Source organism: Bufo gargarizans, chromosome 8, assembly GCF_014858855.1.
Source record: "Bufo gargarizans isolate SCDJY-AF-19 chromosome 8, ASM1485885v1, whole genome shotgun sequence".
Lineage (NCBI taxonomy): Eukaryota > Metazoa > Chordata > Amphibia > Anura > Bufonidae > Bufo > Bufo gargarizans.
In genome coordinates this window covers 178,003,352-178,027,926 of record NC_058087.1, presented here as the reverse complement: position 1 = coordinate 178,027,926, position 24,575 = coordinate 178,003,352, and the positions used below count along the sequence as shown (strand labels likewise).

Here is a 24,575-nt window from a genome sequence, read left to right as displayed (position 1 = left end):
CCCTAGGAGTGGCCGTCCTGTAAAGATGACTGCAAGAGCACAGCGCAGACTGCTCAATGAGGTGAAGAAGAATCCTAGAGTGTCAGCTAAAGACTTACAAAAGTCTCTGGCATATGCTAACATCCCTGTTAGCGAATCTACGATACGTAAAACACTAAACAAGAATGGATTTCATAGGAGGACACCACAGAGGAAGCCACTGCTGTCCAAAAAAAACATTGCTGCACGTTTACAGTTTGCACAAGAGCACCTGGATGTTCCACAGCAGTACTGGCAAAATATTCTGTGGACAGATGAAACCAAAGGTGAGTTGTTTGGAAGAAACACACAACACTATGTGTGGAGAAAAAGAGGCACAGCACACCAACATCAAACCTCATCCGAACTGTGAAGTATGGTGGTGAGGGCATCATGGATTGGGGCTGCTTTGCTGCGTCAGGGCCTGGACGGATTGCTATCATCGAAGGAAAAATGAATTCCCAAGTTTATCAAGACATTTTGCAGGAGAACTTAAGGCCATCTGTCCACCAGCTGAAGCTTAACAGAAGATGGGTGTTGCAACAGGACAACGACCCAAAGCATAGAAGTAAATCAACAACAGAATGGCTTAAACAGTAGAAAATACGCCTTCTGGAGCGGCCCAGTCAGAGTCCTGACCTCAACCCGATTGAGATGCTGTGGCATGACCTCAAGAAAGCGATTCACCCCAGACATCCCAGGAATATTGCTGAACTGAAGCAGTTCTGTAAAGAGGAATGGTCAAGAATTACTCCTGACCGTTGTGCACGTCTGATCTGCAACTACAGGAAACGTTTGGTGAAGTTATTGCTGCCAAAGGAGGTTCAACCAGTTATTAAATCCAAGGGTTCACATACTTTTTCCACCTGCACTGTGAATGTTTACATGGTGTGTTCAATAAAAACTTGGTAACATTTAACTCTTTGTGTGTTATTAGTTTAAGCAGACTGTGATTGTCTATTGTTGTGACTGAGATGAAGATCAGATCACATTTTTTGACCAATTTGTGCAGAAATCCATATCATTCCAAAGGGTTCACATACTTTTTCTTGCAACTGCAGTATCATCTATTACCGCCAACAGTAAGTGGCTTGGGCTTGGCTGAGCATGCAAGTATTCTCAATGAGAAGAAGGGAGGACACTGCTGCCAGACACCTCTGGAGATGGCTTATCTCCAGTGAGAACAAGTGGGTTAAACATCTGCCATAAGGGTAGAGTCGCGATACCCCCATATACATACATTGTTGGGTTTGGCCGATATTCATCTAATGTCTAGACAGCTTAATGGGGCTGTCCAGGATTTTAATATTGATCCTCAGGATAGGTAATGAGTATCAGATTGGCGGGGTCCGACACCTCGCACCCCCGCCAATCAGCTGTTTCAGAGTAGCATTAGTGTCGGATCTAGACAACTTGGTCCATTGTGGACGGAGCTGGTAACTGCAGTGCAGCTCCCCCAACACAGTGAACAGAACTGTGTAGTGCCGACACTACCGTGAAACAGCCGATTGGTGGAAATGTGAGTTGTCGGACCCCCACTGATCATATACTGATGCCCTATCAATATTAAAATCATGGAATAACCCTTTAAGAGATGGGTTAACAGGATTTTCAGGAATTTTTTTAATGGGGCTGAGCTGCGCCTAGACCATGTGACCGATGAACGTGGCATCACATGGCATAGGGAAAGCTGTCAGAAGGACACGGCGCTACCGCGAGTGCTGGTGCCTTCGCGAACAGCTGATTGGCGGGGGTCCAGGGTGTCGGACCCGCACCGATCAGATACCAGAGGATAGGTCATCAGTTATTAAATCCTGAAAATCCCTTTAATAAACAAATGCAATGATTGGCGGCTGACAATAAAAACATGGAGAACCCAGTGGGAGTCACAGACCCGCCCACACCACAGGAAGCCTAAATTCTGTACTTTGCTGCAAAGCATCATGGTCCAGTTTTAAAGGTCACTTAAAAAGGCATTTGGTAGCAGTTTATCCTTTTTTTCTCCATTAACGCACGTCCAGTCTACACGTTTGTCGGATCCGTTTAATTTTTAAAGAGTCTTTTCCCTTAAAATAAACAGAACTAAATATAAATTATTCATTTGTCCCCTACCGTTGAGCTGAAGAAACCTCTATCCCGCCAGTTTTGTGAGGAAGGGTCCGGATTCTGTAGGTGACCACCCTGCGTCTCTATGAGACCTCTGGGATCGGGCTCATAAAGCCCTGTTCCAGGAGACGCCCCGTGATCCCCTTCTCCCTCCGGCTTCATCAGGACGAGCGACATTTGCAGCAGGGAGCTCGGTCCTTACCAGACGACACCAATGGGGAAGCCCTTGGATTCCTATTTATGGAGATACCCAAAAATAGAGGACTGTCAAATTTGGAGGAGCCGATGGCGAAGCCTCAGGCAGTATGTGCCCATTAAGGAGGGCGAGCCGGGGGAGATGGGGGGTGACGTGCGCGGTGGAGGCCGAGGATTCTGTAATGAGGAGAACTGCAGGAAAATCCTTGACACCCGCTGTTCTAGGCCGAGGGGAAAGCACAAATATATGGGCACCTCTGATGTCAGCAGTCCAAGCTTAAAGGGACAGGATCGCCTTAATGCTGGAGCTTATTACATATAACGAAGTGTAATCAGAACAAAGTATTCATTCAGTTCTATTCTTCAGTCATGTTACATTCATTTAACCCCTTCAAGACCAGGCCTATTTTCATTTTTACATTTTACATTTTGATTTTTCCGTTCACATAGCTATATGAGGGCTTATTTTTTGCAGGACAAAATACATTTTTTAATGCCACCATTTAATTTACCATGTCTTGTAAAAAATGAATTCCACCAAGGATTTTGGGGGTTTGACATCACAGCGTTCACTATGCACTAAAAATGACCTGACGTTCTTATTCTGCGGCTCAATACGAATGCGGCGAAACCAAACTTGAACAGTTTTTGTTTTACTACTTTGAAAAAAATGAAAACCTTTAGGAAAATAAAAATTTTCTTTGCATCGCTATATTCTGACAGCCAGAACACTTTTATTTTGCGGTCTACAGAGCTTCATAAGGGCTTGTTTTTTGCGTAACGAACTGTAGTTTTCATTGATGCCCTTTTTGTAGTATATACAATGTTTTGATCACCGTAATTATTTAAAAAAATTTAGGACAAAATGACAAACAAAATGGTAAATCGCGTGTTTTTCAATTTTTTTCTGTTACAGCGTTGACCGCACAAGATTTTTTTTAAAATATTTTGATAGTTTAGACATTTTCGGATGCGGCGATACCCAATATGTTTATTTTTTTTATTGTTTATGTATTTTTATATGTAAAATTGGGAAGGGGGGCAATTCTGACTTTTAATATATTGGTGTTTTTTTTTTACTTTTTTTTAACTTCATTTAACTTTTCTTTTTACAACAATTAGCCCCCATAGGGGCCTTGTACATGGGATCTTTTGATCCCCTCTCCTATTCACTATAATAGAGATCTATTACGGTGAATTGCATTTTTACACACTCCATTCAGCGCTGTGCCTCGTGCATAGCTCAGTATGGAGAAAGCCATGGCAGACCTGGATCGCTTCAGCAGCGTCCAGGCTGCCATGGCAACCAATCGGAGCCCCGCGATTTCACTGCGGGGGCTCCGATCGGAAGGAAGATGGAGCCGCATCACTTCACAGGTGCCGCGATCAGCCTTGATCGCGGTACCTGAGGGGTTAAATGGTAGGGGCGGCGCGATCGCACATATGGAGGGGGCTCATGTAATGCGTGAAGGGGTTAATGTTTAGGATTCTTTGTTTATATTTATTGACTAGCAGAAGGACGCGGGTATATTTCATCTATTTCATTCAATGTTTCTGTGTGTCGTTAAAAGATATCGACAGTATCCCCCATAACAGTGACCTCTACAGCACCCCGTCCCTTTAACAGTGAACTCCGCAGTCCCCCACCCCTTAACACTGACCCCCCCCCACAGTGCCCGCCACTTTAAAATGGGACCTCCACAGCAGCCCATCCCCTTAACTTTGACCTTCGCAGCAGCCCGCCCTTTTAACAGTGAGTTTCACAGCACCCCACACCCTTGACAGTGACCTCCATAGAACCCTGCTGCCTTAACAGTGACCTCCACAGCAGCCCATCCCCTAACTTTGACCTTCACAGCAGCCCGCCCCTTTAACAGTGTGTTTCACAGCACCCCACACCCTTGACAGTGACCTCCTCAGTGGCCCGCCCCCTTAACAGTGACCCCCATAGTACCCTGCTGCCTTAACAGTGACCTCCACAGCAGTTGCACCTTTAATAGTAGCCCCTGCCCCCTTAACAGTGACCTCTACAGTGTCCGCCCCTTTAACAGTGACCTCCACAGCGCCCTGCCCCTTTAATGCTAGGGCTACACAACGACATTTGTCGCGCGTCATTTTGTCTCAACAATTTTTATAGTGATAGTCTATGGTGTTGCACTGCGACATGTGACATGCTGGAACTGCAACACGACATTGCAAAAAATCCATCCAAGATGGATTTTTCTGCGACTGTAGCATCTCAGTCGCAGCGTGTCACATGTTGCAGTGTCTATCATTATAAAAATTATCACGCGACACATGTAGCAGTGTAGTTGTGCCCTATGTGTCGTGCGACTTATTGTCGCCGTGTAGCCCTAGCCTAAAGCTGACCTACAGTTGTTATGGAAACCTGGAGTAAAACTGTGTGTATGTGGAGACTAAGGGCCTGCGAGCTTCTATTGGCTGATAAGGGACATGTGACCGTGTGTATGGCAGTTGGGATATGAAGAGAAAGACTTGCAGGCTTGTATTGGCTAATGCAGGTATTTTTTTGGGAATATCTCAGGAACGGTATGTCCTAGAGACCTGAGACCCGGTCTAAAACCTTCCTGGACACCTGATGCACCTGTGTTTCAAATTGGGTGAAGATCGGTCAAGTCGTTTGGTCGCGCATAAAGAACAGACAGACAGAAACTCATTGTGTACCGGCCTGTTACCTCCACAGTATTCTTTCCCAGATAGTAAGTGATATGTTACCAAGTTTAGTAGAAATAGTTCGAAGAGTTTTTGAGTTACAGAGCAATATGTGTGCAGCAAAAACAGTTGGAGCTCCATGCAGCTGCTGTGTAGGGGCGAATGACCCCCACAAGATTTCTTTCCAGGTAGCAAGGGATGTGTATACCAAGTTTCGTTGAAATCGATGGTTGCGTTTTTGAGTGATCGCGGATCATACATACATACATACACACACACATAAATATATACGTCCTTCTTTATATATATAGAAGAAAAAGATATCACCTTCCTGTCCCAGATAACCCCACCCCTTATTCAGTGACATCACCTTCTTGTCCCAGATAACTCCACATCTAACTCAATGACATCACCTTCCTGTCTTAGACAACTCCCCCTCTTACTCAGTGACATCACCTTCCTGTCTTAGACAACTCCCCCTCTTACTCAGTGACATCACCTTCCTGTCTCAGATAACTCCACCTCTTACTCAGTGACATCACCTTCCTTTCCCAGATAACTCCACCTCTTACTCAGTGACATCAGCTTCCTGTCCCAAATAACGCCACCCCTTACTGAAAGACATAATCTTCTTGTTCCAGATAACATTGCCGTGACTGAAATCACCTTCCTTTCTCATATAACTCCACCCCTTACTCAGTGACATCACCATCCTTCCCCACATAACGCTCCCCCTTCCTCAGTGACATCACCTTGTTGACCCACAAAACTCCACCCCTCCCTCTGCAGACACATCATGAGCCTTCACTGTAGACTGTAAAACATGATGTTTTTTTATGTTATTTGTCCACTAGATGGCAGCACATGCGGAAACAGGCATTTTTCATAGTTTCATAGTATAGTTTTCATATAGTTTCATGAAAAGAGAAAAGTATTATACACACAAAGCGCCTTCATCACGTGATGAAAAATTATGTCGCTTTATAATATAAATTTGCCTTTCAATTTATTGTTTTCAAGATGCCTGCTTCCCGTCAGTGAACGGAAATTAGCGCAGGACTCGTATCTAACGAAACCTACGTGATTGGCAGGGATCTTCAGGCAGACTTAACGTTCAGGAGCAGCGAAAAGCTGAGTGCGGCACTATGATAGGAGCCATGCTGGTGGCACCCAGCTCTTCCGGAAACAGATGAAGCGTATATGCATGGGCGAGAGGACGACTCGAAGATGTGGATAGTGATACAAATGAGAGAAAACTTGCATTAGTGAAGCTGACGTTCATTTTAGTGTCCCTCGGGGGTGAAGGACGGGAGCACGGGGGGGGGGGGGGGAGCAGAACAGACACAGCGGGGGGCTGGGTATCAGTGGACGCTGGGCATCCCCGCAGCTGCTGCTCTGTACCTATGATGTCAGCAGTGTCTGCAGCCCGGCCAGATGTGTCTATGTCCGCAGAAATCTCACAGCGCAAAAGCTGTTCCTACCCAATCCCTGGTCCCCGGGGGCCTGACTCCAAATTATCGCACCGCTGACTCATCCCTGCCGGAGTACTGTGCCGCGCTCGCTTCTGTTTGGAAGCAGTGAAGTGTTGCCGGCTCTTATTAGGGCACAGGTGGTTCCAGAGATGGTCTGCACCGATCTGCAGAGCATCGCACCACAGCACAGAAGTGCCCGCGAAGTGGCTGGTGCACACAATGAGACCACTGGTCTCCAGATCGTAATCGCCTTTTGTTGCGTCTTAAAGGGAAGTGGACGGAGCTGTTTACCATTCATTTCAACGTGACCAGCTCCGTCCGCTGCACACCCTGGGTGATTCCGCTCAAGAACAGCTGCTGCGTGGTGGTGCAGGGTGCCCGACCCCCGCCAATCTGATACAGATGGCCTGTGCTTAGGATCAGCCATCAATAATAAATTCCTTACAAGGGGTTGTCCCGAGATTTTCAGGATAGGTCATCAGTATCTGGTGGGGGTCTGACACCCGGGACCCCCGTCGATCAGCTGTTTGAGAAGCCACCGCCGCTCCTGTGAGCACCGCAGCCTTCTCTCTGCTTTTCTTAGTCCAGTGACGTCACGTTCATTGGTTACGTGGCCTAGGAGCAGCTCAGCCCCATAGAAGTGAATGGAGCTGAGCGCAATACCAAGCACGGCCACTATACAGTGTGGGGCGCTGTGCTTGGGGAGCAGGGAGAAGGCAGTGGAGATCACAGGAAGGCCTGTGCCTTCATAAACAGCTGATCGGCGGGGGTCCTGGGTGTCGGATGCCACTGATCAGACACTGGTGACCTATCCAGAGGGCAGGTCATCAGTATAAAAATCTCAGAAAACCTTTCTAAGGGAAAAATAACATTTTAATTCTACAGTTGGGGTCGTTATAATACTACTATATGAATTATGAAGTTTTAAGTTTTTAAAATGTTTCCACAGTAAAGCATTTTACAAAGGAAAATATTTTTTTTTGTTGCACTTTTGGGATTGCTAACATTTTTCTACAAACAGTGGTCTTTATTAGATTTTTTTACTCCCTCTGTGGGACTTGAATATCTGATCTCCTGATTATTACTACACAGTCGAGTCACATTATTATGACCACTTTCGATGAAGCTCATGAAGGCAGTCCCGTGTGCTGAGCTGGCTCGGTGGTTATATAAGGTGTGCTGAGCTGGCTCGGTGGTTATATAAGGTGTGCTGAGCTGGCTCGGTGGTTATATAAGGTGTGCTGAGCTGGCTCGGTGGGTATGTAAAGTGTGCTGAGCTGGCTGGGTGGGTATATAAGGTGTGCTGAGCTGGCTCGGTGGGTATATAAGGTGTGCTGAGCTGGCTCGGTGGGTATGTAAAGTGTGCTGAGCTAGCTCAGTGGGTATATAAGGTGTGCTGAGCTGGCTCGGTGGGTATATAAGGTGTGCTGAACTGGCTCGGTGGGTATATAAGGTGTGCTGAGCTGGCTGGGTGGGTATATAAGGTGTGCTGAGCTAGCATGGTGGGTATATAAGGTGTGCTGAGCTGGCTCGTTGGTATATGACAGTGATGGCTAACCTTGGCACTCCAGCTGTGGTGAAACTATGACTCCCAGCATGCTCCATTTATTTCTATAGAGTTCTGAGAGCAGCCAAGCAAGGGGGGCATCTTGGGAGTTGTAGTTTTACCACAGCTGGAGTGCCAAGGTTAGCCATCACTGGTATATGAGGTGTGCTGAGCTAGTTGGGTGGTTATATAAGGTGTGCTGAGCTGGCTGGGTGGGTATATAAGGTGTGCTGAGCTGGCTGGGTAGTTATATAAGGTGTGCTGGGCTGGCTCGGTGGTTATATAAGGTGTGCTGAGCTAGCTCGGTGGTATATGAGATATGCTGAGCTGGCTCTGTGGGTATATAAGGTGTGCTGAGCTGGCTCGGTGGGTATATAAGGAGTGCTGAGCTGGCTCGGTGGGTATATAAGGAGTGCTGAGCTGGCTCGGTGGGTATATAAGGTGTGCTGGGCTGGCTCAGTGGTTATAGAAGGTGTGCTGAGCGGGCTCGTTGGTTATATAAGGTGTGCTGAGCTAGCTCGGTGGTTATATAAGGTGTGCTGGGCTGGCTCGTTGGTATATAAGGTGTGCTGAGCTGGCTCGGTGGGTAAATAAGGTGTGCTGAGCTGGCTCGGTGGGTATATAAGGTGTGCTGAGTGAGCTCGGTGGGTATATAAGGAGTGCTGAGCTGGCTGGGTAGTTATATAAGGTGTGCTGGGCTGGCTCGGTGGTTATAGAAGGTGTGCTGAGCGGGCTCGTTGGTTATATAAGGTGTGCTGAGCTGGCTCGGTGGTTATATAAGGTGTGCTGAGCTGGCTCTGTGGGTATATAAGGTGTGCTGAGCTGGCTCTGTGGGTATATAAGGTGTGCTGGGCTGGCTCGGTGGTTATATAAGATGTGCTGAGCTGGCTCGTTGGTATATAAGGTGTGCTGAGCTGGCTCTGTGGATATATAAGGTGTGCTGAGCTGGCTCGGTGGGTATATAAGGTGTGCTGAGCTGGCTCGGTGGGTATATAAGGTGTGCTGAGCTGGCTCGGTGGGTATATAAGGTGTGCTGAGCTGTCTCGGTGGGTATATAAGGTGTGATAGGCTGTCTGCTCCCCTTGTTGCTGTCATGGGTAAAAAGGGGATTTTTCAGAATTGCAAAATTGGATGTTTATCGGCTTTTGGGTCCCGGGTGGCGGAATTTGTGAAACTGCACAGTGTGAACTGTTTTCGTGCTGCTGTGGTGATAGTGTATGGAGGGTGGACAAATGGCCCCATTGTGAATAAGAGACGTGGAGACAGCAGAGCACCATGTGCCATTGATGTGAGAGGTGAAAGTCTACAAAGGTGCGCAAGATTTGAACGACCGCTACAGTGGAGCAGCTGCATCACCAAAGTGAACCACAGGCACCAGACGTGTGTCTGACACTACAGGTCAGAGGTCCTACTGTATATGGGGCTCCGGGGCAGACGGACGGCCACTGCTCCTCAGCTAACCGAGTTACATCAGCAGAAAAGGCTTCAGTTTCCGCGGCAGTATGGGAATCGGACCTCCGCTGATTGGCAAAGGGTCGTCTTCTCTGACGAGTCACATCTTCTGCTTCATGGAACGGATGGACTGTTCGCGTCAGAAGAGGAACGTCAGAGAACAACAAACACCCTGCAGCCATTGCTGGAGGAACACAAGCTGGCGGGGGCAGCGTTATGGTCCGGGGAAGGTTTTCCTGCCATTCTCTGGGCCACTCATCCATGTGGAAGGCGCTCTAAGGCCCCTTTCACACGAATAAGTTTTCCCGCGTGAGTGCAATGCGTGATGCGAACGCATTGCGCCCGCACTGAATCTGGACCCATTCATTTCAATAGGTCTGTGTACACGAGCGTTGTTTTTCACGCATCACTTGTGCGTTGCGTGAAAAATCGCAGCATGTTCTATATTCCGCGTTTTTCACGCAACGCTGGCCCCCATAGAAGTGAACGCAATCAAGTGCGGATGCGATGCGTTTTTCACTGATGGTTGCTAAGAGATGTTGTTTGTAAACATTCCGTTTTTTAGCACGCGCGTGAAAAACGCATCAATGCGCATTTCACCCGCCCAAAAAAAAAAAAACTGACTGCAATTGCTTGCGAAATGGTGCGAGTTTTCCTGAACGCATCTGAGCCTAATCCGTATCGTTCGTGTGCAGGAGGCCTAACCGATTTGGGTAGGAATCCTTTCTTGCAGATCACGTACACCCATACATGCGGATTGTCTTCCTTGGGGCGGATGGGATCTTCCAGCAAGACAATTGCGGCATGTCACATAAGTAGAAATGGCCGGAAGAGCATGACCAAGACTTCCAACTACTATCCTGACCCTAATACCCCACACTGGAAGACAACTGAGCCTCCGCGGGACCACCTCGATCATCGTGTCATGCTCTATGGATTCCCCCACCGGCCCCCTCCAGAAGCTGTGGGATAGACTGCAGTCAGCATGGCTCCAGATACCTGCGACAACCTACCAGGACCTTATGGAGTCCCCCCCCCAGCCCGTCTAGACTCGACGGTGTATAATACACCGCACTACTCCTGAATTATGCCCGTCAGTTTTACATTCATAGGCGGCCTATTAGGTCGCGCCTCGCCACTGGCATGGCAGACCCAGGGGGCCTAACAATGCCAACCCATCGGCGCTCGGCAACCTCGTCTGTGGGGTGCCGGTGGTGTGACACACCCCTTTTGTAAAGTCAATTATGTGCTGCAGTCGCTATTGAAAGCAACTGATCAGTTAGAGTGGGTGTCATATAATACCGCCAGCGCTGTAACGTTATGGCCCACTCACCATGACGCACCCATTCCGGCGCCGAGGGTGGAAAGGGTTAAATGCGCTGCTGCCACCGCGCCAGTCACTCGGCGCAGATTACATCTATGCAATATATTTATAGCGGAGAATGGCAGACTCGTCTGATTCCCAGAGATGACAAATGACTTGCGTCCGTCTGGCAAGGACATCGTTGATGGGAACTAACTTTTTTTCGGCTATTTCAAAGCAGTCCAAGGTTATGACAGCATTTACGATGTCTGGGAAGCATCTGATCGCGCCGGGGGACGGCGACGGGTACAAATCCACAGAACATGTGCTGATCTCTAACTTCTTGAAGGTTACATACTCTTCTAGGACTGTTTGATCATTCAGAAAATCTGATAATCTGGCAGCCATTGGGTTTTTTGCACTAGCCATGAGCTGGACCCCTGTCTACTGCTAGAGTAAGGTGGTCCCGGTGTCACGCCCATTTAGGTTTGGTTCAGAAATCATCTTAAAGGGGTAATAAAATAAAATAAAATTAATCTGACATCATATAGAACATGACAATCGATTTCCAATAAAGCTAGAACCAGCCCCGTATCTCACACGGATCCAGAGATCTCCACATTCGCTGTTGCAATTGGTCGGCTAGATTTAATTCAAGCGCAGGGGGCATGTCCTTTCTGCTGCAGCTGAAGGACGGAACTGTGAGCTGGACAGAGAATTTACAAAAAAGGCAAACAGCAGGTGGCGCTATACAGATAGATTTCAGTGAATAATTCAGTGGCTTTTTACATGCAATTAGAAAAGTGTTGGTCTGAAAAATGTTTCGTGGGACAACCCCTTTAACGTTTATATGGGCCAGTAATAAGCCATTCCAGTCCCGTTCATTCAGGTGGGGGCCAGTATGTCAGACGGGGGACCTGGAGAGAAAGCCGAAGCTGACGGCACTCATTGCTTTGGTGGGACCATCCTGCAATCCGGACCACAAGGAGTTATGCAAACCCATCCATAAGTTAGCTTTTTGAGGACGTTCCTGTGCGTTTGGGGCTATTTCCAGGGTAGGCTTCAAAATGTCCCAATTATGGCAATTAGTCAATCATGATTCATGACATGAATGTTCTGCATGTGACATCCAGGCCCCCAGCATCCAGAAGAGAATGCATTTATTACAATGTGTCCGCTGCCATCTAGTGGCAGCTTTCTGAAATGACACACTGTGCGTTTGCTGGTAAGCCGGATATTCCATTATCACCAATCATGTTATGGATTAGAAAACCTACCGACCGATCTGCAGCCAAGAGAGAGAGAGGAAGGAATACAATACCATTTATCCTTAAGGACACGGCGTACTATGAGCGAAGGAGACGACAGAAGGAAGAAATCTATTGCTTTTCTGTTTAGTAGAGGCCAAATAATGTGGGAAAAATCTATTCGAAATTGCCCAAGAGTCCTGTAAATGCGGTTACGGCTGTGTCAATAAGTCAATACGGGGGCGTCCACATGGGATGGAGAAAAAAAAAAAAAATGACTGTAGATTTGCAATTCCGTACAGAAAATGCACAGCGTATCCGTTATCCATAAATGCACTCTGCAATCGGTAAAGGGAGCCTGTCACCAGTTTCAAAGTAAGCATACCGCCATGTAGTGTAGGTGCCCAGAAACATAGTAACACCTGCCAATACCTTACCATCCTCTAAGGCTCCATTCACACGTCCGTGGTGTGTTGCGGACCTGCAAATTGCGGACCCACAACACACCCGCCCCCCCTATAGAAAAGCCTATTCTTGTCCGCAGCTGCGGACAAGAATAGGACATGTTCTATCTTTTGCGGAGCTGCGGACCCGAAGATCGGGGCAGCGCTCAGCAATTGCGGATGCAGACAGCACACTGCTGTGCTGTCCGCATCCATTCCGTCCCCATAGAGAATGAATGGGTCCGCACCCGTTCCGCAAAATTGCGGAACGGATGCTGACCCATTTTGCGGACGTGTGAATGGAGCCTAATCCTGAGAAATGCTTCATTTTTATGAAAATAAGGTTTTCGGTGCACCGTGGGCGGGGCGCTCTGTTTGGTGCACCATCGCCCCACCAGAACTCCAACCGATGCAACTTCTCGTCTTTGATTAACAGTCCCTGAGATTTCCGAGGCTGTCATGATGACGGAGTGGAAGCCGGCGGCACAGAACGGAGCGGCCCCATCCATGTTGCGATGAAAACATTTCTCAAGATGAAAGAACCGGATGTCACAAGAACGGTATGGTTATGTTTAGGAGCACCTACCCTATAAGGCAGTATGCTTACTGTGATACTGATTTTGGAGGTGACCAACTGCCTTTCAGGGCTTCGGGTGGACACTTGTAGGTGTATTGTATACGTAAGCTGCATTGGGGTTTTCTCTATCTACACCCTCGGCCTGGGACAGCTCATAGAGTCCCATGGCTTTCGGTATAACTCCTATGCTGACGACACACACATCTACCTCTCTGGTCCAGACATCACCACCTTACTATCCAGAATCCCACAATGTCTATCTTCCATATCCTCCTTCTTCGCCTCTCGCTTTCTTAAACTTAACATGGATAAAACAGAACTCATCATATTTCCCCCATCTTGCTCAACCCCCCCACAGACCTATCTATCATGATCAATGGCTGCACACTCTCCCCAGGTCAACCAAGTCCGCTGCCTTGGAGCGACCTTGGATTCTGCCCTCTCCTTCTGACCGCACATCCAAGCCCTTTCCACCACCTGCCGCCTCCAACTCAAAAACATCTCCTACATCCGCGCTTTCCTCAACTTTGAATCTGCGAAACTGCTTGTACATGCCCTCATCATCTCCCGCCTAGACTACTGCAACATCCTCCTCTGTGGCCTTCCATCTAGCACCCTCGCACCCCTCCAATCTATCCTCAACTCTGCTGCCTGACTAATCCACCTCTCACCCTGTTACTCCTCTGCCTCTCCCCTCTGCCAATCCCTTCACTGGCTCCCCATTGCCCAGCGAATTCACTTCAAAGTACTAACAAATACATACAAGGCCGTCCACAACCTGTCCCCTCCCTACATCTCTGAGCTACTTTCCCGATACATCCCCACACGCACTCTCCGATCCTCACAAGACCTCCTTCTCTCCTCTCCTCTAATCGCCTCTTCCCACAATCGACTCCAAGATTTCTCCCGTGCATCCCCCATACTCTGGAACTTGCTACCCCGACATATCAGACTCTCACCTACAGTGGAATCCTTCAAAAGAAACCTGAAAACCCACCTCTTCAGACAAGCCTACAACCAGTGACCCTGCTGCCTCTATACCGCCATGACCAGCTTCACCCGCACCTACTGTGTCCTTCTCCCATACCATGTAGATTGTAAGCCCATCACGGGCAGGGCCCTCTCTCCTTCTGTACCAGTCTGTAACTCGTCTTGTTTATGCTTAGTGCAATTGTCTGTATTATGTATGTGCACCGCTTCTCATATGTACAGCGCTATGGGATGAATGGCGGTTTAATAATTAATAATAATAATAATACATTGGGGTATGTTCACACATGGAAGCAGAGAACTGCACAGAAGTTGTGGTTTCACTTTGGTGGTTTTAATTGTATGCATTTTTGTTGTGCTTCAACCCTGTTTTTTTATTTTTTATTTAAAGGGGTTTTCCAAGATTTTTTAACTGATGGTCATCAGTATCGGATTGTTGGGGGACCCCCGCTGATCAGCTGTTTGAGAAGGCACCAGCGCTCGCAGTAGCGGCCATCTCGCAGCTTTGCTGAGACCATGTGATGTCACGTTCATCGGTCACATGACCTACGCGCAGCTCCCAGTAACGGTGAATGCGGCTGAGCTGCGATACCAAGCACAGCCACTATACAATGTACGGCGCTGTGCTTGGTGAGCAGAGAGAAGGCTTTGGCGCTACTGAGAGCATCTTTCTTAAACAGCTGATCGGCGGGGGTCCAGGGCGTCAGACCCCCACCGATCACACACTGATGACCTATCCAGAGGATAAATCATTAGTTCGAAAATCTCGGAATAATTATTTTCCCCCCAAAAAAAACATATTTAGGGTCCATTCACACGTCCGTTTTTTCTTTCCTGATCTGTTCCGTTTTTTGCGGAGCAGATCTGGACCCATTCATTTTCAATGGGTCCTGAAAAAAATCGGACAGCTCAATGTCTGATTTTTTTTCAGGACCCATTGAAAATGAATGGGTCCAGATCTGCTCCGCAAAAAACGGAACAGATCAGGAAAGAAACAACGGACGTGTGAATGGACCCTTACTGTAAATTCTATGCGGTTTCTGGGGAGGTTTCATCCAGTCATGTAACAGGGTCAGACTGCACATAAAAAACACACTTAAAGCGCATCTAAAATCAATATAATTAAAGGGATTTTCCAGGCATAGGAAAAACACGGCTGCTTTCTTCCAAAAACAGCGCCGCACCTGTCCACAGGTTGTGTGTGGTGTTGCCGCTCAGTCCCATTCACTTCCAACAGAGCCGAGTCGCTGTACCAGGAAACCACCTGTGGACTGGTGTTGCGCTGTTTTTGAAAGAAAGCGACCACGTTTTTTCAAAAGTCTTTTAAATGGACTCACCTGCCACTGAGTCTTGAATTTTCGGCTTTGGTCTAAGGATCTGACGGAGGAAGTGTCCGGCTTTCTGCAGGGCCTGTCTCCCGCTGATAGTCAGGATTACGACTTGCTCGACTTCAGGGTCCAAGCTGAACGGCTGCCTGGACTGCATGTGCCATACGGTGCCGGAGTCTGGCACGGAGTGCAAGTTTCCGCCTGACAGAAACACAGACATTTTTGGGGTTGTGTCAGGTCAGAATGATGAAGCCAATCAGACTGCGAGAATGATGGCGGCAGCAGCAGGGGAGGAGTGAGCTGATCTCGGGGAAGGCAGCGACCTGACCACCAGCTCTTCCCTTCCCTGTTTTTACCCTTACTTTGGTGGGCTTTCCTGCAGAGCACAGATCCCATGGTGCTCTGCACAGATCTCTCAACCAATCATATGTCTCCTTACTTCAGCTCCCCCACCCTCTCTCACACCATGTAGTTTCACAGGCACACATTGAGAAGGAGACTGCAGCTGCACACCCCTCCTCCCCATCACGTTACCATGTCCTGAACATACGGAGACCATGGTTTACCTAGACTTTGTAGGAGACTGTCAGAAAAAGCCACTGCATGAAAACACATATTGTGATCCAGATCCTCAGGATGATGCATGTTGGTCCGGATTTCACCCAGGAGACCCTGCTCAGCCAGATCACCCATTAATCCTGGAGGAGAGAAGCAGTGATTAGTTATTGATGTGTCAGCTACAGATTGTCTGTTGTAAAGTGCAGCTTTACCAAAGAAGAAATGCAGGTGGGCACAACATATTGCTCAGTGTATACAGCTCCTCTGCAGACCTATCTATCTGCATGGTAACAGACTACAAACAAGCCCTGTGTAGTCAGATCCTGCAGCCACACTTCCTTTGGTCCACTATTTAAAGGCTATGTACCAGGCTATGTATTTTTTTTAATTATTATTATTATTATTATTGCATTCTACTCATTTTGGGCTAAAAATCATTTTTGCAATTAGTCTTTATTAAAAATATTCAACAGTTTTTATGATACAGGGGTTAAATTTCAGTCTATTTCCAGACTGTCACTTTCTGTCCCATGTAGGATCATGTAGAGCTCTTATCGCTGATCTCCTGACCTCATTAACCATTATTATAGCTAAACTGTTACCAAACTGATAAGAATTTGGCTTAAATCGGGAGATCAGTGATAAGAGCTGTCATGGGACTCAAACAGGAAGAGACAGTCTGCTAATGTAACCCCTGTATCACAAAAACTGCAGAGAATTTTTAATAATGACCAAATGCAACAACTATTTTTTAGCCCAAAATGAGTAGAATGCAATAATAATTTTAAAAAAAATTGCCTCCAAAGGGGTTCATAGCCTTTATGACAGATGGACATTCAATTTATACTAGATTTTCCCTCTAATTCTACACCCCTTCAACTTGGCGTCACTGCTATCCCTCTGCTCGCTCTGCTACTGCCTGTAGGTGACCAAGAAAAGGCCACAGAGGGACGAGTAAAACCTGACTGCAGGATCAGACTACAGGGGTTTATTAGTAGTCTGTTACCATAGAGACACATATGCTTAGGACCTGTATACACAAAACGACATTGCCTGTTTGAGTCGCCACATTCTAGACTGGTTACAGGACTCTCAACATTATTCCAACACTCCATTAGCGGAAGCATTAAAACGCTCCAGAAAATCTCAAAAGTCTCTTACACACAAAATACACCTACTGGCCGACCATAGCAAAGAGATCAATAGTCCTAAGAGACACATTGGTAACATGGAAAGAAATCCGAAAAATTCACAAACTACCGTAACTCTTTTATCTAAACACATGCCGCTATGGAGCCACGTAGACTTTACTCCTGGAAAAGTCAGCCCATTATTTAAAGAATGGAAAGAAAAGGGAATTCACACAGCGGGTCAACTAATGCACGAATCTGACAAAAGAAGGCTACAGAAAAAGAAATAATAATGAAATATAACCTAAAAAAAAATAACCAGTTCCTCACCTACGCGCAAATATCCTCTTTTCTCCAATCTAGATAAAGAAGCTACAGAAACAACATTTGATCTTTTACTGAAAACACCTCAAAATCATCCATCAATTTTAATCCTATATAAAAACTTACAAAATTTCTATTCACATACACACATCCAAAAACTTTTTAGGACATGGGCCCTTCAACTTTCAGATCAAAGCCTACAAAAAAAAATATTAGAAGGATGGTCAAAAAAGTCAAATAATGCACATACAGCGAAAGATGGAAAGAAACATTCTTCAAAATAATACATAAAGCATCTATAGGATTTAACATCCCAAAAAGGATAAAAATCCCAAAAGAATAACAAACTGTCCTAAATGTAACTCCTCAAACACAGACCTATGGCGCGGATTATGGACGTGTAACAACGTTCAAAACTTCTAGCAAAACATCCAACAATATATAGAAGCGCACTGGAAAATAAATCTACCGCTAGACCCGATATTATATATATTTCATTACAAAGAACAAGACGGGAAAAATCAAACATCACAAATCCCACAAATAATTATAATCCATTCTGTACTATTAGTAGCTAAAAGATGTAACATGAACGCCTGGATACACCAGAAAACCCCCACAACTTCAGAAGTGATATCCCAAATGACATACATGATGTGTATGGAGAGAATAGATACACTGAATAACAGAAAAAAAACCACATAATTTCTTTTTAAAAAAATGGAAAACCTTTATTAAAACACACTCACGAAAAAGAAAATCTGATGACTCCATTCCAACACACAGAATGGTATAATGTAGAAAAATAAAAAAACACCCTAAGGAAACTAAATATTTAAAACATTTATATATCCACAGATCCCCCCATAACAGTGTCATCCACAGATCCCCCCATAACAGTGTCATCCACAGATCCCCCCCATAACAGTGTCATCCACAGATCCCCCCATAACAGTGTCATCCACAGATCCCCCCATAACAGTGTCATCCACAGATCCCCCCCATAACAGTGTCATCCACAGATCCCCCCCCATAACAGTGTCATATATATCGTATTTGTCGCCCTATAAGACGCACCTGCCCTATAAGACGCACCTAGGTTTTTGAGGAAAATAAGAAAAAAAATATTTTGAACCAAAAGGTGTGCTTTTGGTGGGTTTTAAACTGATAGTGGTCTGTGGATGACACTATTATGGGGGATCTGTAGATGACACCGTTATGGAGGGGATCTGTGGATGACACTGTTATGGGGGGGGGATCTGTGGATGACACTGTTATGGGGGGGATCTGTGGATGACACTGTTATGGGGGGATCTGTGGATGACACTGTTATGGGGGGGATCTGTGGATGACACTGTTATGGGGGGATCTGTGAATGACACTGTTATGGGGGGGATCTGTGGATGACACTGTTATGGGGGGGATCTGTGGATGACACTGTTATGGGGGGGGGATCTGTGGATGACACTGTTATGGGGGGGATCTGTGGATGACACTGTTATGGGGGGGATCTGTGGATGACACTGTTATGGGGGGGGATCTGTGGATGACACTGTTATGGGGGGGATCTGTGGATGACACTGTTATGGGGGGGATCTGTGGATGACACTGTTATGGGGGGATCTGTGGATGACACTGTTATGGGGGGGATCTGTGGATGACACTGTTATGGGGGGATCTGTGGATGACACTATTATGGGGGGGATCTGTGGATGACGCACTGTTATGGGGGGGATCTGTGGATGACGCACTGTTATGGGGGGGATCTGTGGATGACACTGTTATGGGGGGGATCTGTGGATGACACTGTTATGGGGGATCTGTGGATGACACTGTTATGGGGGATCTGTGGATGACACTGTTATGGGGGGGATCTGTGGATGACACTGTTATGGGGGGGGTCTGTGGATGACACTGTTATGGGGGGGGGTCTGTGGATGACACTGTTATGGGGGGGGTCTGTGGATGACACTGTTATGGGGGGGGTCTGTGGATGACACTGTTATGGGGGGGTCTGTGGATGACACTGTTATGGGGGGATCTGTGGATGACACTGTTATGGTGGGATCTGTGGATGACACTGTTATGGTGGGATCTGTGGATGACACTGTTATGGGGGGGGGGGGTCTGTGGATGACACTGTTATGGGGGGATCTGTGGATGACACTTATGGTGGGATCTGTGGATGACACTGTTATGGGGGGGGTCTGTGGATGACACTGTTATGGGGGGATCTGTGGATGACACTGTTATGGGGGGATCTGTGGATGACACTGTTATGGTGGGATCTGTGGATGACACTGTTATGGGGGGGGTCTGTGGATGACACTGTTATGGGGGGGATCTGTGGATGACACTGTTATGGGGGGATCTGTGGATGACACGTATATAACATCTTATGCTATATATGTGTCATCCACAGATCTCCCCCATAACACTGTCCTTGTGTAAATAGTGACCCCCCAATACAGGGGGTGGAGGCCGGCAATTTGTGTTGGAATCGCGGCGGGGCCCGGTGCAGTCACTGTTCTCTATTACACCGGGCCCCGCACACAGTAGTATTTATTAAGTTAAGTCATAGTACTCACTATGAAACTCCCGTAGCAGGCAGGGCGGCCGGCAGCGTAACGTCACTCACTCTGTCACGCGCCTGCTCCGCCTGCTTTATTCATAAAGTGGGAGGAGCATGCGCGTGAGGAAGTGATTGACCGGCCGCTCTGCCTGCTACGGGAGTTTCGTAGTGAGTACTACGTGCGCTACAGCTGCAGAGGATTGCTATACCTTAACAAAGCTATACCCATGACTTCACTTAATAACTACTGCTGTGAGCGGGGCCCAGTGTAATAGAGAACAGTGACTGCACCGGGCCCCGCTGCGATTCCAACACAAGTTTCCGGCCTTCAGCCCCTCCTCTCTCTCCGCTGATACATCGCAGGCTGCGCTGTGCAGCATCGCAGCCGGCGATGTATCAGTGCAAAGTAAAAATGGCAGCCTTCGCCCCATATGACGCACTGTCATTTCCCCCCCACTTTTGGGGGGGAAAAAGTGCGTCTAATAGGGCGAAAAATACGGTATATATACAGTATATTGTGGGGACTCGCTCTGGTAGACAGGATTAGCGGACTCAGTATAGAGGCAACAACAAGTTCTTTGGATCAAACAGTTCAGTGTTTTATTCACACTTTAGGGTACTTTCACACTTGCGTTTTTCTTTTCCGGCATAGAGTTCCGTCACAGGGGCTCTATACCGGAAAATAACTGATCAGGCATATCCCCATGCATTCTGAATAGAGAGTAATCCGTTCAGTTTGCATCAGGATGTCTTCAGTTCAGTCGTTTTGACTGGTCAGGCAAAAGAGAAAACCGTAGCATGCTACGGTTTTATCTCCGGCGAAAAAAACTGAAGACTTGCCTGAATGCCGGATCCGGCATTTTTTTCCATAGGAATGTATTAGTGCCGGATCCGGCATTCAAAATACCGGAATGCCGGATCCGGCCATCCGGTCTACGCATGCGCAGACCTTTAAAAATGAAAACGAATGAAAAAAAAATGGAAAAAAAAACAAAAACAAAAAAAAAAACGGATCCGTTTTGCCTGATGACACCGGAAAAACGGATCCGGTATTGCAATGCATTTTTCTGACTGATCAGGCATTTTTTAGACTGATCAGGATCCTGATCAGTCAGAAAAATGCCTGATCAGTCAGAAAAAATGACATCCGTTTGCATACAGTTTGCCTGATCAGGCAGTCAGTTCAGGCAACGGAACTGCCTGCCGGAATCAAACAACGCAAGTGTGAAAGTAGCCTTAGGCAAGTGACAAAACAAACAGTCATATTCAAACAAAAAGTCACCTTGCGGTGTTGGTGGTAATTCACACCATGCGGCAATTCTGCCTCAAAAAGTCCTTGCTGATCGCAGCACCAACCTGTTTTTTTACGCCAAACAAGTAGCAAGCCTTCATCCAGACACAAGGCTCCCAGATCCCAACACAGAGACCCGCTTTCTGAGCCCAGCTGCCTATTTAAGGACAGCCAGGTGCTGTCAAAACCCAGACCGGCACTTAAAGGGACTCTGTCACCAGTTTCTGACCCCCACTTTTAAAAATATGGTTCTGTGCATGGAGCCCTTGTGATTCCTATTGTGGTCTTATAAGCTAAATCTGCTGGCTCATTTAGTTAAAAAAAACGTTTTATCTAACCTGTCAGTCATCTTGTTAAGGTGCCCAGGGCGTTGCTCATGGCTTGAAGATGCCGCCCGCCGCCGTTCGTGCCCAGCTCCTCCTCTGCTCTCATCAGCGCCGCCTGAAAATACTTAGATACGCCTCCGGCTCTCCCTCACTCCCCCCTCCTTCTTTTCTAAGATCCCGCGCGTGCGGCAGTGTTCGCATTATCGGGAGGTTGAGCGAAGTGCCCGCGCATGCGCACTTCGCTCAATGAGGCTGAACGGAAAAGTCCGCACGGGCGCATCAAGCACAGGCCTGTGCGCACGCGCGGGATCTTAGAAAAGAAGGAGGGGGGAGTGAGGGAGAGCCGGAGGCGTATCTAAGTATTTTCAGGCGGCGCTGATGAGAGCAGAGGAGGAGCTGGGCACGAACGGCGGCGGCGGGCGGCATCTTCAAGCCATGAGCAACGCCCTGGGCACCTTAACAAGATGACTGACAGGTTAGATAAAACGTTTTTTTTAACTAAATGAGCCAGCAGATTTAGCTTATAAGACCACAATAGGAATCATAAGGGCTCCATGCACAGAACCATATTTTTAAAAGTGGGGGTCAGAAACTGGTGACAGAGTCCCTTTAAACTCCGGTCCGGTATTTGACCTCACCTGGCTGGAAACCAGCCCAGCCGCACATGTTGGGAGGAAAATACCTGCCTTCCCAGACAAAACCCCTCACTGTGTCACAATATATATAAGTAGCAAAAAGGCAGCACTCCAAAATTAGTAAAAAAATGAAGAAAAATGCTTTTATTCACCCATGTGGATACGCAACATTTCGGCTCAACACTAGAGCCTCTATCAAACTGCTTGAGAAAGGCTCTAGTGTTGAGCCGAAACATTGCGTATCTACATGGGTGAATAATAGCATTTTTCTTCATTTTTTACTGATTTTGGAGTGCTGCCTTTTTGCCACTTTGTGTATTGGGCAATAGTCTAGTCCCTTCGGGCGTGCACCCTTTTTTGTTCAAGTTGGATGTAGTGCTGCCAGATTTTTGCTTTATACATATATATATATATTGATGATATTGATGATCTATCCTGAGGATAGGTCTTCAAAATAAAAGGACTGGAAAGCCCCTTTAAAAATAGAACATAATTATAAAATTACAAAAATCAGATTCTGAGAAGCTAATTCTTAAAGGGTTTCTACCACTTGCTGTGGACACATTTCGTTTTCAGACACTAGCGATCCGCTAGTGTCTGATGTACCATACAAGCCAAGTATTATATTCCTCCGTTCCGCCATTTTCTTTAAAAAAGCACTTTTCTATTTATGCAAATGAGCCTCTAGGTGCTATGTGGGTGTCTTTTCAGCACCTAGAGGCTCCGTCTACCTTCATAAACTGCCGCCCAGCTCCTCGCTCCAGCACGCCCATCTCCTAGTGAAATCGATCCTCCCCCTGCTTCTGGCGTCCGAAATCTCGTGCCTGCGCCGTTCGTCTCTGCATTCGGCGGCATTCGGCGCAGTCAATGTCTGAGCGGTCAGACATTGACTGCGCCTGCGCCGAATGCAGAGACGAATGGCGCAGGCACGAGATTTCGGACGCCAGAAGCAGGGGGAGGATCGATTTCACTAGGAGATGGGCGTGCTGGAGCGAGGAGCTGGGCGGCAGTTTATGAAGGTAGACGGAGCCTCTAGGTGCTGAAAAGACACCCACATAGCACCTAGAGGCTCATTTGCATAAATAGAAAAGTGCTTTTTTAAAGAAAATGGCGGAACGGAGGAATATAATACTTGGCTTGTATGGTACATCAGACACTAGCGGATCGCTAGTGTCTGAAAACGAAATGTGTCCACAGCAAGTGGTAGAAACCCTTTAAGTTACAATATGGCTGCACTTCCTTCTGTTGCCAAATAAAATGTAAATTTAAAAGGTTATGTACAACTTTGGTGGAAAATATTAGAATGATTGCATTTTACTCACTTTGGGCTAAAAATCATTTTTTTTAAAAGGTCTTTATTAAAAATATTGAGCCGTTCTGTCACAAAGGTTTAACTGTTTTCTAGCTGTATGAATCCTACTTTTTACTTTATGTCATCTAATAACCCTCATCTCTAATTTAGTAAGTCATAAACACCTATTTAAGCCACATTCTCATCAGTAAGATAAGAACTGAGCAATAATGAGCGTTTATAAGGTCAGAGAGCAGAAATAAAGAGTCCATCAGCTCCCTGCCTGATGGAAAAGAGAGACAATTCAGATTCCTCTATTAGAGCATCTCAGCCCTGTACAGAAAAAAAGGCTCCATATTTGTAATAAAGACCAATTTAAAAAAATGATTTTTAGCTCAAAATTAGTACAATGCCACCAAAGGAGTACATAGCCTTTAATTGCTGAACTGTAAAATGTAAGGACATTCTGCTACACTTTTAAGGACTTTACCTTGGAGGAGAGCTGGTGTATGGTGCTCTGCGTTCTCCTTCCTGAGGAGCAGCAGCAAGCAGTGGAGGGGCGGTTCAGGAGCGGAGAGGTCCAGCTTCTCCCCTGGGTGGGCTGGTGGTTTATTGGGGCAGAAGACAGACACCTGCAATGAAGTGAGAAGGTATACAGAGAAGGCATGTCACAAATTAGCACGAGTTGGGGTCTTAGAGCGGAGAACCCTACCAGTAACCAAAAGGAAACGTTCTGCAGTGCTCTGCTCTGTCTTAAAGGCGATGTGCAGGTGTTTTTTAAGTTCCCTCTATCTAGTGGTACCTGTGAAGAAATTCTATACTAACCTGCTACCCAATACTGTATTCCGAATCCAAGGCTCCCGGGCTGTCATCAGTGGACTTACCGCCCCGCCAGTTTGTCAACTTCCACATGGACGCGGTCATTGGCTGCAGTGGCGCATGTGACCCCCATCTGTCTGAAAGTTTACAGGCTGGGGACTGGAAGATCACTGAAGGGAGCCAGGGGACCGGAACGGAGAGGAATAGGTGGGTGTCAGTTTTTCAGCAGTTATAAGGTACTTTCATACTTGCGGCAGAGGATTCCGTCGCCGGAACTGC

General features: G+C 46.9%; 1 protein-coding gene across 1 annotated transcript in view; it reads right to left on the bottom strand.

Annotated features, from left to right (window-relative positions):
• The window catches only part of LOC122945357 (dynein axonemal assembly factor 8-like), an 81,485-nt gene that overhangs the window by 31,127 nt on the left and 25,783 nt on the right, over positions 1-24,575 (bottom strand). Inside the window, exons 18-20 of the mRNA XM_044304431.1 lie at positions 23,968-24,109; positions 15,917-16,048; positions 15,360-15,551 (exon numbers count right to left, since the gene is read on the bottom strand). Of these exons, the coding sequence (XP_044160366.1) occupies positions 15,360-15,551; positions 15,917-16,048; positions 23,968-24,109 (466 nt within the window). The remainder of the gene's footprint in view (positions 1-15,359; positions 15,552-15,916; positions 16,049-23,967; positions 24,110-24,575) is intronic.